The sequence below is a fragment of the Cariama cristata genome, unplaced genomic scaffold, assembly GCF_000690535.1.
Source record: "Cariama cristata isolate BGI_N322 unplaced genomic scaffold, ASM69053v1 scaffold2968, whole genome shotgun sequence".
In the NCBI taxonomy this organism is placed as follows: domain Eukaryota; kingdom Metazoa; phylum Chordata; class Aves; order Cariamiformes; family Cariamidae; genus Cariama; species Cariama cristata.
This window is the reverse complement of record NW_009632646.1, coordinates 1-14,942: the sequence shown is the minus strand read 5'-3', so window position 1 is coordinate 14,942 and position 14,942 is coordinate 1. Positions and strand designations below refer to the sequence as shown.

The following is a 14,942-nucleotide window of genomic DNA, read 5'->3' as shown; positions in this document are numbered from 1 at the left end:
TGGGCTCTGGCAGAGAGTTCGATACTGTCAGTACTGCTCAGTATCTCTATACAAGCTGCATTTCTGTTGGAAAGCATTCTAATCAATATGCTTTCAGCCTCCATCTTTCCAGAGCACCCCTCATTTGCTACCTACTTTCTTCAGTACTCCTGCCCTACTTGTTCCATTTCCTACCTTAGTAAGGTATCTGGCTCTCATCCTTTCTTCTTCAAAGCAAAAGGCAGCTGACAAACATGAATCACATCCTTATGTTTTATCACACAGTAACAAAGCAACATTTGGCTCTTTCTCCAGGCAGCAGTGACCTGCACCGGTCCAATGCAGATGCTGGAGCACCATGGCCCAAAGAAGTCGTTACACCAGTAGGTAGAGACCATCCTCTCTTACAGATACAGCATGTGGCCAGAGAATGCTCTATGGGCTGTTGTGCTTAACTCTGTTTGCTTACCATAGGCTGTGTCTGGACAATACTTCTCGCTTCCTTCGTAATCCTCCAAAGACACTTCCTTCAGCCCAGTCTGGAAACCAAAAGAACATTAGTGCCTACCATACCTGTTCCCTTTCTGGGCTCTTACATTTTTCTGATAAGCTTGGGAGCAAAACAGAGGATTCACATACCAGAGACAGAGTTGCACAGCATTTGGTTAGGGCCAGATACAAAACCTAGTGTCAGCAGGCCACTTCATTACAAGGGCTAAAAATGCCCCTTGCACTCCAAGCCTTAAGTAGCTTAGCCATGTACCTCTTTCTTGGTAACTACTCTCTACTGGGAAAACATTTATCAAGATAAACCTCCACACATATGTTTGCTATGAGACCAAGCTACTCCTGGGCTATTCAAAGAGATTATGTCAATGTCTTTGTCACAAAGTCTTTCCCGTGAAAAAACATTGCTTATGCACCTCAACAACAAGGTAATGTTTGAAGACAGTAGTAGGAGCTGTACAGCATAGCAGAAACACCCTCCTGCATTCCACACATAGTGCCTGATTCTCTTTTGCATCCTCCTGTGCTCTGGAAGAACCCCAGAGCCCTCAGTCTCCTGATGTAGGGTGACTGGACTCTTGAAACCCTGAGCTCAACCAGCCAAGACCAACTAAGTCACAGGATCACACAGCAGATTCTCAGATAGGTCATTCTTTCTCCTTTTGCATGGCATACCTGCTTGGCAGCAGAATCCTCATTCTCTATCAGCACTACATCAAGGTCTTCCTCCTCACCAGCTTCCCCCCCCTCTTCCTCCTCCTCCTCATCATCATCATCTTCAAAACAGCCAACAGCATCCACTGTGATCAACTCCTCCGAATCTTCTGGGCTGCCCACCTCCTTCTCTCCTAGCCTCACCTGTCAGGTACAGAAAAGATCAGATCAACTTTGCGCTCTCCGTTTAACCAAGGAAGACCCCAGATTCTGAACAGACTGCATTTGATGAGTAGAAGGGACTGCAAGAAAGGCACAAAGCTATGTCAATTCTAGCTCCTTGTCCCTTTTTCACACAATTGCAGTCCAGCAAAAGATGAAAATTAAAACAGGGTTGGAAGAACTACACGTCTTCCTTTCGTCCCTGCAATAGTGAGGGAAGCAGAAAGTTAACCTGCTCCACAGTGTAGCTGCCTCCAGTCCTGCGCAGCTCTCCACTCAGGCAGTATTACCTCTTTGGCTTTCTGTTTGTGCTCAGGGGACTTCATATGCTCCACGAACTTGCGAGGGGTCTTGAAGTGGCGGCTGCAGACAGTGCAGAAAGGACGAAGCGAGCGTTTGGCCAGCTAAGGCAAGAGGGACAATTCAGTAAGTCACAAGAGGCACCACTTTGGAGGAATGCAGATAAATCTTGAGTGAAACAAAATCACAGCCCTGCATCTAAAACAGGGAGACCACAAAGACAGTCTTCTTTTCAGCAGAAGGGACTCCCTAGCTCTTATCCACCAAAAAGATGGAAAACATGCACAGAAAAAAAAAAAAAAAAAAGTGGCTTATAAAAGGTGTTCCCCAGGTTCTCCCCCAGGAGCCAATAAATATGATTGCCTGCCTAAATTTTATCTTGAAAATTTACAGGCTGCCCACCAATTCCTCCATTCAATTGATTAGGTGAGTATGATAGGCAATATTTATTGAGAAAAGCCAAGAATTATACACTAGAGGTGCTTCAGGCCATACCGACACAGCATGACAACAGGAAGCTCCAACAATTCCAGTGTTCAGAGGCAGGAAGTAGCATGGCAGTGCCCTTAAGACAGTGAGGATGTTACGGCAGAACTTTAGGTGCATCTCTGCACTCCAATCACTTTTCCTTTACTGCTTGGGGAGCAGGAGATGCTAGGCACTTCCACTCAATCCCCATGAAAGGTCACTGCAAGGATGAAGTCCGTGCTATGGTTGTTACCTTGTGTTCTTGGGTCCTGCGATGTTTGATTAGATCCCCTGTGAAGTGTATCTGACAAGTGTTACACCATCGCTGCTGGGTCTCTCTGAAGTGAGAACAGATATATCTGTAAGTCACACCTTTTTACAGTCTCCATGGAATACTGCAGTTTGCAATCTGTTCTCGGCATTGTTTTCCTCAGCATTCCAATCTTTACAGGCTCAGATTTATCTTCTTCCCTTCCCAGCCATTTATACAGGTTGCTTTAGCTCATGCTGACAGAAGGGCACCGGTTGAAACAAGTCTCCGATCTGATCTACTGTATTAAAAACTACACAGCAGGTCAAAGTCAACACTGGTATCCTTTTGCCTGAAGGAGAGCAAGACCCCTGAAACCAGAGCGATTTTGTACCTTCCCTAGAACACAGGGATACCCTGGTGCAGTGAGGAATTTTAGAACCTATGTAGGTCCACATTCAGATTGAGTTTTCTAGCACAGACCAACACTTACCCATCTTTTTCTGCTAGCACCTTCTGCTCCTTCACCATGGGCAGTAGTGAAACAAAACAAACATTGCTCATGTGCTGAATCTCCCCAAGTCGCTGCTGGTGCTGAATTCCAGCCATGTGGGATTGGAAATTCTGAGAGAGGGATTAGGAGAAAAATCCATCTAAATGTATTCAAAATACAGAAACTAATATGTATGAGCTATACTTTCCATTCTCTTGACTGCTGTTTAACAATGAAATGGTATAAAAGCTTAAGAGCATGGCTGCCTGTGGATCCACCCACATTCGCTTTCTAGCAGGCTGCTTGCCAGCCCTTCAGGAGAGGTTTATTTTATCTGCATGCTTGTCATCATTTTTATGTTCTTTGTTCCTGAAGCATGAGCCCTTGCTAACAAGCCTCCTGCGGCACCTCCCCATGGCAGCTGGCCATCTAATTCACTTCCCTTGACCACCTATATCTCAGTCAGACCTCTGGATTTTTACCTGCTGACTGCAGCAGTTGGTCTTGCAGATATAACAGTAGAATTTAAGGACCGATTCAGGGTTGGGATCAGCTGTGCCCACCTCGCAGGTCCAATGCCCTGGTTTCAGAGCTGTTGTACTGATAGCTCTGCTCTCACTGCTCTGCTGAATAGTCACTTTCAGTGAACCTCCAGAGCTCAACACCTGCCAAAAGAAGGAGTCAAGATTAAGTCCAATCTCTCAGTAGAAGACACTAAAAATTACACCATCTTTCTGTATGTGACCTAAGCTCTCTACCCCTTACGAAAATGCGTTTAAGCTTGAATCCACAGGAGGCTGATCAGAAAGACTATTCATACACACTCCTTCTCCCAATGCTGCTAAATCAGCGATCCCTGTGTCATAGCACCAGGCCTATTAGTACAGATGGTTGTTTCTACAGCATCTCTAGACACTGTTATGATCCAGTCTCTGGAGACTGGAGCAACAAACAATGCGTTGGCGAGGCTCACGTTTCTCCACTGCAGAACTAAAGGCAACTCAGCACCACACCTGATGGAGTAAGGAACTCAAACAAGGGCAGGATGATGATACATTTGATCACACCAACAAATGTCTCCAATTATGGAAGACTATCAAGTCTGGTTCACACCACTAGTTAAATCTTTGTCTGCTTAAAGATTTAAACACCATAAGGTCCTGGTTTAACATCTAGCATGTGGGCAAGGTATTTCATGCAAAAGACACTCAGGTTGCTGGCTTCACCTGTGTCTCATTTTTCCAAACTGCCTTTCAAAAGCAGAGAGTCTGACTATCTGCTCACACCTGCTGTGATGGCAAGTCCCACAGCAGCTGCATCTTTACTACCATCACCTGAATTTTTTTACACCTGCTCTTCAGCAAATAAAAGGTATTTAGCTATGGCCCTCAATACATATATTTTTCAGTGGCCTTTTCAATTCAACTTTCCATCTTTCCAGATGAATACTGAAATCATAACAAACCCCAGTATCCACAAACAGCCAGCAGTAGGTAAGGTACAGGCTAGCAGAAGTACAAAAGCAGCAAGTCAGAGCAGACTGCACGCTAATTGCAGACATATTATGCTTTATGGCCAGGGACAACAGCTTACAGCAGGAGACAGAGCTCCAGACGTGGGTGCCATCTGGTTCCCAGTGGCAACGGGCTTCTCTGGGATGGAGGGGGAGGTTGTATGTTCTGCACCACCCCAGCCTGCATGGAGTAGTGTCTACTCACCTCAGGAGCCTTTGGTTCCTCAGAGAATTTCCTCTCTTTAGAGAGATCTTCAGCTGTGTACTCCTTTGCATTGTGTGTACCTAGGAAGAAAGAGTCCTTTTAGCTGCCTTAAATCAAAATAGCAATGACAGAAAAAACAAAACAGCAGGTGAATGAAGTCAGGGAGCTTTTGGCCATAAGCCCAGTTCACAAACCTTTCTCCAAAGAAATCCTTCTTAAAGAGGGAAACTTCCCATCATTTGCATTTGGTAGGCAACAGGTTTTAGGGGACTATGTTTGGATTTGATTCCTAGATTTTATCCTCCTTTCCCCATCCTGTACGACTGGAAGAAGGACATTTCTGACAAGACCCATGGTATCTACAGATGCTGATCTACAGGTGCAGTTCCAGCAAGGAGTGCCTTAAAAGTGCAAATCACAGTGCCCAGCAACTCACCATCAGCTCGGACATGGGTGCTTGACTCTCCTGCTTCCTTGCTGTCTGTTGCATCCTCTAATGCAGACTCCTCAGTCACACTTCAAGGGTATCAAGAAAATAACCTTATTTGCCATGTTACAGACAAGGAGATTCAGAAGACACACCAAGACACAGGCTGCAGTCTAAGCTACCACACTCTCCACTAAACCCCCAAATCAATAAGCTACTGCAAGTGGTATTTCAGGCAAGGATTCAGCAGAAATAAAAACAATGAAGAGTGGGCATTCTAGAACAAACTCAGAAACAGCAGCCAAATAATCTGGACAAGAAGGTTACAACTGATTTTTTGGATCACTGCCCTCTCCTGCAAAAGGTCTGCCGGGAAGTAAGTTCACAAAGGAAATATTCTTAGTAACAGCTCTGAGAGCTCACTCCTGTCTTGACTAGTGACCTGCAGGGAAACTGCAATACCTGGACAGTACTCCAGGCTGCTGTGTGCATGAGGGAACATACAGAGACCCATCAGAACTGAACAGGTTCTCAATGGTGTCTTATAGGGATTTCATCATAACGGCCTGCTCTATTCATATCAGTTGCGTTTTGTTCCAGAGTCTCTACAGTTCTGCTTGTGGGGAAGTGGAACTGTACAAGATGCAAATCAAAAGGACTTTGCTTTGTTTTATTCGGTACTGATGATCTGCTAAGGAGAAAAAAAGATCCTGAGGGGACTACTGAGAATAAATGGTTGACTTCCAGAGGGCACAAAGCATACTTCATAATATCTTTCTCCATCCCCCATTTTTCCATCAGGGCTAACGCTTTTCACTATGGCTTGAACGTCTTCTCTCTCAGGCCAGCTCAATATCCCACCAGCTGGTGTCCTTCTGCCAACAGGGAGCAGCATGTTTTGTAGACTGTGCAGGTACTGCATCCAGTGATTCAAACACACACGGACCACATAATTTATCATACTGATAAGTGATAATGTAACTGGGTTACATGGCTATAAATATGCAGCAGGGTTTGGGCAGTGCAAATGTGAAGAAAACAAGAGTGGCTGGCATTAACATTATCTGTCAAGTGCTGCCAGCAGGCTCAACACTATACCACACACAGATGGTGACAGCACTCCAGGGCAAGGGTTTGCAGTCTAAACTGCAAATCTAGAGAGCAATCTAGAGGAGCAAAAGCCATCACGAGCATGATCTAAGGAGGAAATGGTATTATATGGATACTTGTCAGGCCATGCTAGAAGAAGTGGGTGTTCAAGGAGGATTTGCGGATGATGAGTGCTTTCTACACTGGAATGAGGATGTTGTTCCAGGCATACAGATGGCACATAGAAGAAAAGGCAGAAGTGGGAAAAACCTGAAATGAAGAAGGAGGCTGGTATTCCTAGCCAAAGGGAAATGGAACAATGAAGCACAAAACAAAAGTTTGTGACATGGATGGGGGGAATGCCTTTCTCATCTATGAAGGGCAATACGAGAAAAGTAAACTGTTTTTTTCAGAGAACCATCATCTGTTCACTGGAAATAAACAGAAACACTTCAAAAAAAAAAGCTAAGGAATGATCTATTCTAAGTAAATAACAGCCATTATATATGCATCAAATCTGGCAGTCCCTAACTACTGCTTAGGAAAGGATTTTCCTAATAGCAGGCTTGCTGCAGTGAGACCTGTCATTCCTCAGACTTGATTCTTTTTTCAGTGTACGTAACAGGACTTTGATTAATACCCTACTAAATATTAATGTAATTAAAATTAAATTAGCTTTGGCAAACAGATTAACAAAGCATAGGCTCAAATGCATTCGACTTAGCTTTAATTGAATTTATTCAGTTTCTTGCTAATCAGAGGCCGTAATTCACAATGGTCCCTGCTCACATAATATTTATCACTCTTTAGTGTTTTACATGAGGTAATATCTGCACATCAAAGTAATCCTGGAATATTCTCCCTAAAGCTAGCCATTAATCTCTAATCTACAGATGGGAAGCAGAGAGGTGAAGAAACTTGTCCAAAATCACCCAGCGAATTGTTAGCAGGGAAGATAAGAGGACCCAGGAGTCCTGACTCACAGTCGTTAACATATGTTGGAGAATTCTCAAGTCAATGCCTCCAGAAATCTGTATTCGGTCCCTCCTCTTCTCCCTCCGCACCAGCTACCAGCGACAGTTCTGGGAGAGGCACGGCCCGGTGCCGATGGCACCAGGAGCTCCGTGACGTGCCTTCCCACTAGATGGCAACGCGGCCTTGTCCGTTCCTTCCTGCGCCCGTCGGGGAGGCAGGGAGTGCCAAGATGGGCCTGCCATGGCCAGCATGCGGGCCTGCTGTGCATCCCTTGCGGATAATAGGATTGCCTTTGTCTATTTTTACCCAACAGACACGGGTACTGGCAAGACAATCTTTGCAGAAGGGATACGGAACTCTACACTCATGGATACAGGCTTGGATACTAGGGAGTATTAATTCCCTTCCCTTTCTCATTCCTCAAAATAAACTACCTTCTCCTACACCTACTGTAACCTAACATATTCCAAGGTTTTTCCTCTCTGCTGCTATGTGGCTGCTCATTTCCCTTTTTGACATTTAGAGAAGAAAATCAAGAGAAACATCAGAATAGAAAAGAACCTCTCTGCTTCTTACAAGAATCCTGGCAGGAGAACACATGAGCAAACTCTGCTTTGTTGCACATTTACATGAGCTGCATCGCTTGTTTTTCATTCTCACAGTTGGATCACCCATAGCAGAGACCCTACAACACTCTGGATCTCAGCAAGCATCATGAGCTTTTCTGAATTGTCCACAAGCATCTGAAATACCTCCTACATGCTAGCCATCAGGCCAGTACAGTACAGCCCTAATTATTAGAAAATAAAATTAGACAATAATTCTAAACCCAGCCACTATTTCAATACCCCATTCAATAAATACCTCCTCAGTCTTTTTGCTGCAGGCTCAGTGTTCAACACAGATTCTGTTGGAGTTCTTGGCTCTGCAGGAACACAGAAGATCTCCTTAGCAAAGCAGACCATGCCACCTTCAGTATGCTCCCTAACTGAATGGCCAATGCCAATAAGCTCTGTTAGAGCAACTACTACTATACACTTGCTTATTCTGAATTTGAGAATTGTAGTGACAAGGTTAGATAATGACCTAAAAGATTTGAGTTTTATTGCAGATGTCAGTCTATGAGGTGTCATCCAGAAAGAAATCTATGTTTATATCTACTAAGTGAGTCGTAGTCCTCTACCTAGGTGACAAGAGCCCAGATCATAGGAACATTAATATAAGCCAAGGTGGCATATCTATCTGACAGCAACCATTTAATCAGGTAATTTTCGCCACTGCATATACACTGGTCACAACCTCATCATATGCCTGCATTTTTAGATTAGGCACTCTTCAGTCAGAAGTAACATTTCCACACCTGTTTTGTACCTGACACTGTAAGAGATTCAGCACCACCAGTTTCTGTTCAACAACTGCAGTACAAGTACTCTTTCAACTCATCTTTTCTTTAGCGTGTTGATTGCAACTGGTTCTGCTTCATGTGCTTGACTCCATGAGATGTTGAGTTCAGCATGGGTAAGGCAATGTGAAAGCTTTAATTTCAAACCAGTTTTCTTTTTTACCCCCCCATCTTAAATGGGGCTTACTGTCAAAGTGACTTCTGAGAGGCTTCGATGCAAGAGATACGGAGCTAGCTTACAAAAATCCAAAAATATCCAAGTAAAAAGGATATATGAAGCACATAGCAGAGACCTATCACAGGCAGTTTAAGTATTTACAATTAGACAGAAACGTAGCTAAGACTGAAGTCATCTCCAGTCTTTCCTGCAGGAATAGCCAAGAGAAGTTTATAATGTCTAGAAACATTTGTTTCACTACAGGCTCCCCCTTACCTGTGGATGGCAAGGAACTGTTCTGCTCTGACCCTGCTTGCACTCCCTCTGGAATTTCCATTTTCTCATCACCTTGTGTCTGAGATGAAGAACCAGGATCTAGTTCACGCTTCCTGTCAGGGACCCTCTGGAAGTCCTGCAATGGGCAGAGAGTCACTGCCAGCTCTTGGTCCTTCCTCAAACCCAACGCACTGCCCAAAGCACCAGAGTTTTACTGTGGGGCAGGAAGAGGAATTCCAGCACACAGTAATGGAAAGGAAGGGATGGTTTACAGCAGACTGCCTTGTTTCAGGCAAGCGTCCGCAGTTAAACAGAACAAGGCACTTTAATTCCACAGGCAGCCCATGACATTTCTCCAGCACTTTTAGTAGCAGCTGTAGGAGACCAAGCTGCCTGCAGAGAGAAGGGTCAGGTTAGAGGGACTCCAGCAAGGGGTGCTTGGGCAGGGAAGAAGAATAGTTCAATATAATCCCCCTTCCTCTCAACTCTGGAGAAAGGACAGTCCAAGAGTGGAAGTCTACCTTATCCACCACATCTTTTTGACAGAATAGGACCAAATATGCAAATGCTAATCTAAGAGGAGGGAAGTACTGGTCAATTAATCCAATAACCATTTCCAGGATATAAAAGAAGTCTTAATAGTGGAAAGCAAGAAAGGTTTTTACAAAACAAAAAATATGTAGATTTTACAAAATGCACAAGAACAAATATGATCCTAACCTTAAAAAAACGGGAAACAGCCCAAAGAGGCAAAGTGACAGTGTCCATGCTAGGAGCAAGTAGTTTGAGAACAACAAACTGCTTTGGAAGGCTAATAGTGCAGAACTCTAGCCTCTGTGAAGAGGAAAGCACTCAGCCAGGATTTCTTCTATTGTAATTACTTTGAAGCTGGTACTTCTAAAGGCTCCTTTTATATCTTAGGTTTAAACAGTTCTGCTATGAGGAATTCTCTCTCTTGGGCAAGAAGTGACAAGAAACCTTTGCATCATAAATGTAAATATGGACCACAAGAACCTTAGGGATGGACTTATTTCCGCATTTCTATGTCAGCAGTATGGTGCAAAATGTATTTTTCATTGTAAGGCTCTCTCCCTTCTCTTTTGTTCTCCACCTACAATACAGTCAACTGCTGAAAGTGCAAAAGGAGCACAAAGCTCCCAAACAGCTGGAAACTACAAGCCCACCTTGCGAAAGGTCCGGTTCTGCCGCTGGAAGGGAAGGCTGGGGAAGCCCAGCCTAGTCGGCTTTAAGGAGACCCCAACAGGTGGTGGCCCCAGGAGGGAATGTCTTGTAGCCTGAGGGAAAAACTGCTGCAGTGCTGGCGCTGTCATGTTAAATCCACGCAGGTTTCCTACAAATGCAAACACACAGCATATCACCACCCTGCATTGTGCAAAGGAGAGAGAAAATCTTCCACCTGTGAAGCAGCAGGTAGAGAGGGGAAGGGCTCCTCTGCGCAAGACCCTGTACTTTACTGGGCACTGTGTGGGTGCTCTATGCTCTACCCTTTTCAGCCCCCACAGAACAATCTGATGTGATAGCAACTATTACTATGTATCAGATGATTTAATTATAATTGTCGACTGCAGGCTAAGATCATTAGAGCAATTATTTGATCTGAGCACACTAGCGCTTGTGTTTGCAACAAACAAGGTCTCGTTTTACAAAAAGTCTCTGTAAAAAAGGAAAATTCATCCCACATTTGTGCAGCTGGCAGCTCACACCATAGTATGGATGCTGTTTAACACAAGCCAATAACAGCACTTCATTTAAAACAACACTGGACTTTTCAAACAAAAGATTCCACAGTCCTCTCTGCCACCTGGTTGTCATGCAAGCTCAACATGTCAACCTGAACTCCGACACTTGAGACTCTGCCATTTCCAATTATAATGATCTGCCTTCTGAACAGTTCTTTTCATCATCCACAGACTATTAACTAGGTCTCCACAATTTCTTATGAAGGCAGTCCTCGCTATCCCCATTTCAGAGGTGAGGGAATGGAAGTGCACAGATACCTCAGCTACACCCTCAGAAGCTGCCCAGCATTCTAGGAAACTGGACTCAGATTGCAATTTTTTTATTTCTCACTTGAATTAGTGCATACTCTGGCTTTTTAGAAGCTGTCAAAACAGGGCAGAGAAGTTTGGATACAGGCACCCAAAATCTGAAAAAAGAAGCTACGCTGTTCAAAGCCTGCAACACAAAGTACTCCCCCACGTTTGTCTTCAAAAGTAATCTAATCTCTTATTACTTACCATAAATAATCTCTCACTGTAAAAAGACATAGCTGTATTTAAAAAGTCTATAAAGCAAGAAATCATCTCCTGCTCTTGGTTTAGTACCTTTAAAGAACCATACACCCATTCCAACTTGAAGTATTTATTTTTTCCTATTCACACTCCTGAAGCCACATACAGTCAATTAATTATTTATGCTGATGTTTCCCAGGTACAGAAATACTACAGCATCAGATATTCTTACACGTAACCCAAACCTGAATGACCAAAAAATTTCAGGTTCCTAAGAAGTCCCACACTGGACATTGCAACCATATTACATGTACTGGTGGCTACCTGATGCAGATTATTGAAAGAGAAATCACAACTCAACTCAGCATGTGGAAGTGAAAAGAAGAGGAACAACACTAAGACAAAGTGCATGTAGAGTGTTCATTAACATACCATACCCTGCTCTCCTATCTAATTTGCCTCAGGTCCTTGGCACACTATTTAAATACAACTTCTCAATAAGAGATTTTGCTTTAGGGAAAAGGTCAGCCTACGCTAATATCAAACATATCTGCAAGGAGTATGGCTGACTAAAGCAGAGTCAGACTGTTTTCCTGATGGAAATATGTACACCAATCTTCAGAGCATGACTTGTCCTTTTTCACTGCCAGTTTTCAACCTGAGAGAGATCTGTAGAGAACCACTGGAGTCACTAGAGAGCCCTCTTGTTAAATGGGCAAGAGAGAACAAAAGGAGAGTTAACAACATGCAGAATAAATCTATTGTTTTCACATCTGGGCATGATTCACAGGCAAGATAAAAATTGCAGGCATTAATCTAAACTAGGCACTTAAAAATTATCCCAGGTATTGATTTTCTGTGTTGAAAAGAGCTGTCAGGTAAAGACATGAGCAAAAATAAAAACATAGCTTTATTCCTAATATCTTTATATTAGTGTCCTGGTTTCAGCTGCGATACAGTTAATTTTCTTCCTAGTGGCTGGGGTGGTGGTGTGTTTTTTGTTTTTGGTGTGAAGTGCTGTGTTTTTGGATTTAGCATGAGAATCATGTTGATAACACACCGATGTTTTAGTTGTTGCTGAGCAGTGTTTACACTAAGTCAAGGACTTTTCTGCTTCTCACCCCACCCCACCAGCGAGGAGGCAGGGGGGCACAAGGAGTTGGGAGGGGACACAGCCGGGACAGCTGACCCCAAGTGACCCAAGGGATATCCCATACCATATGGCATCATGCTCACCATATAAAACTGGGGGAAGAGGGAGGAAGAGGGCACTTTCAGAGTGATGCCATTTGTTTTCTCAAGTCACCATTACGTGTGATGGAGCCCTGCTTTCCTGGAGATGGCTGAACACCTGCCTGCCCATGGGAAGTGGGGAATGAATTCCTTAGTTTGCTTTGCTTGCATGTGCAGCTTTTACTTTACCTATTAAACGGTCTCTATCTCAACCCATGAGTTTTCTCACTTTTACTCTTCCCATTCTCTCCCTCATCCCAACGCAAGGGGAGTGAGCGAGCAGCTGTGCGAGGCTTAGTTGCCAGCCAGGGTTAAACCACAACAGTTAGCAATGCTATTATTAAGGCAGCTTCATAAATTTGTTTTGAAAACATCACATCTGGCAAAAAAAATCCACTTGTGGAAACACAGTGATAGAAGAACAGAGATAATCTACCACACAAATGACAGTCATTTCAGGGAATTGAAATTTCACAAGACAACTGAAACCCGAACTATTTTCCACCACAATATACTTTATTTGTTTGTACTGTGCTAAGTTTGGACAAAGGCAAACATCTACTACAAACAAGGTTAGCGTGTGTGCAACAGACAATGAAATAAATTGTTTCAACCTTCCAACCAAGAAAGACAAACAAATAATAATAATCTAAGTATTTTATCTAAATATATTGATGAAAAAATACTCACTCCACCAAGTCTAAGAGGGAAGGCACATATTTAGTATCTAACCTGATACCTTCTAGTACTATTCCCGATTGTGAACAGTTGGACATATGGAATTTTCAACAACTGAAGAACCTCTGTGATGTTTTCTACGGATGAATTTGAAGAGAAAGAAAAAAAAACAAACGACAAACAGAACTGCCAAATACATGGACTGCAATGGTTCAGCAAGAAATAGCCATACTATGGTTTCAATCCATGAAGGATGATTAAATAGCTCCAATAAGTAAGCGTCTCCCATAACGACAGTACCTTGCATCTGCTGCATGAGTAAGGCCCGCTGAAGCATAGGATTGGCATTGAGCAGCGATGGTTGATTTGTCGCCCGTAAGCTCAGCATCTGTTGCTGCTGCGGTGGTGGCAAACCCCTGGAAAAGAAGGCATTAATCATAAGAACCCAATAAAAACTATCCTTCAACTCCAGGCACCTAACAAGTAAACAACAGCTGAAATGTTGATATACATGCATGAAAAGATACCATACACCGGCACTGTATTCTCTTTCTTCCACTCTCCTGGAATTTCCAAAGCTGACAGATTGTCTATCAAGGAATTTGAGGTCAAAGAGAACTCCTTAGCACCAAGCCCACATAAAGCCTGTCAAGCAGCACAAAAAAAGCCCAGGAGCTGACTGCAGTTCTACAGAATTATGCAGCACTCATCAGTACAAATGAGCGATCTAGATCAGCAGCTACATTTAACACAACAACAAAAAAGAAGTTCTGAAAAACAGGGAGTTTTCTCAGTAGCTTAAAGCACATTTTTCCAAAATCGACGCCTCCTACACAGAGCCAGACAGGTCAGAACTGTAAATGGTGCCCCCTAACTGCAAGCACCGGGTGGAAAAATAAAGCACGGCCTTCATATTTAAAAGAGGAGGAGGAAGAGCAAGCGGAGGACTCTCCAGTCCTAAAGCGGGTGGAGCAGACATGAGAGAAAAGTCTGAAGAAACTGGCAGGCACTTCTTCAGGCGATTGCAAGGTCAGACCCACCTCTAAGCACGACTGCTGACACAGCTAAATCTGTCAGGGCTGTAAAGAGGTACAAACATGGATCAAGATATCCACGCTGACAAAAAAACCCAACCCTCCTAACAGAATTTACAGCAGCTCATCTTCACATTTGCTGCTCTAGATTGTTCCAGTCTCAGAGCTGAGATATTTATACCAGAAAAATCATCCTTTTAAAGGTGTAAGATGCATCCGTGCTATCTCACAGTCAGTCCCATACTGGCATTTTAAGGGCAGCTTTGTTTATAGTACAAAGCATATGAAAATGGTAAAAAAGATTTAGACATATTTGTATTACTAGCAAAACAGAAAGACTGCCACGTTTACCTCAGAGATACATGTCTTCTAAGGATAAAGTAATTATTATAATTTATTAAATAAGGAAATAACTTTCTTCATAAATTCACATCCCATTGCTTTGAATTTCCAGATGCTTTACAGAGAACAGTAACTGCAATTAAATGTATCATTTCAGAGAATTTGTATTAGTTCTACAAATCTCAGCTCATCAGGGCCAACTGCTCCTATTTAAGACAGTCATTTGATGTCTTGTATTTTTTAGGAAAACTGCAGTTATTGCCTTTTTATTTCTGGCAGATGTCATTTGTCTTAACAAACAAAACATGATTTTCTCCGTTCCATCCCTGCCCCACAGTGCTCAGTCACATCCTCAGCACTGGTGCCACTACAGAAGTAAGTTCAATAATCTCAACCAGGCCAGGGGATCCAGTCAGAGAAAGAAAATAAATAAATAGCTTAATTTCAGTAATGAAGTAATAAAGTGTGCGTGTCTATTTAGGGTTG

At 43.2% G+C, this 14,942-nt stretch overlaps 1 protein-coding gene across 1 annotated transcript; it reads right to left on the bottom strand.

Annotated features, from left to right (window-relative positions):
• Window positions 1-448: 448 nt before the first annotated feature.
• Window positions 449-13,496, bottom strand: CIZ1 (CDKN1A interacting zinc finger protein 1; the record flags this gene model as incomplete). Its single annotated transcript, XM_009706420.1, has 12 exons — window positions 449-518; window positions 1,162-1,344; window positions 1,653-1,766; window positions 2,384-2,468; window positions 2,874-3,004; window positions 3,356-3,538; window positions 4,592-4,671; window positions 5,028-5,107; window positions 7,947-8,007; window positions 8,918-9,053; window positions 10,102-10,268; window positions 13,381-13,496. Coding segments are annotated over 12 exons (1,406 nt in total), but the record flags the coding sequence as incomplete, so codon positions are not given.
• Between the last annotated feature and the right edge of the window lie 1,446 nt (window positions 13,497-14,942).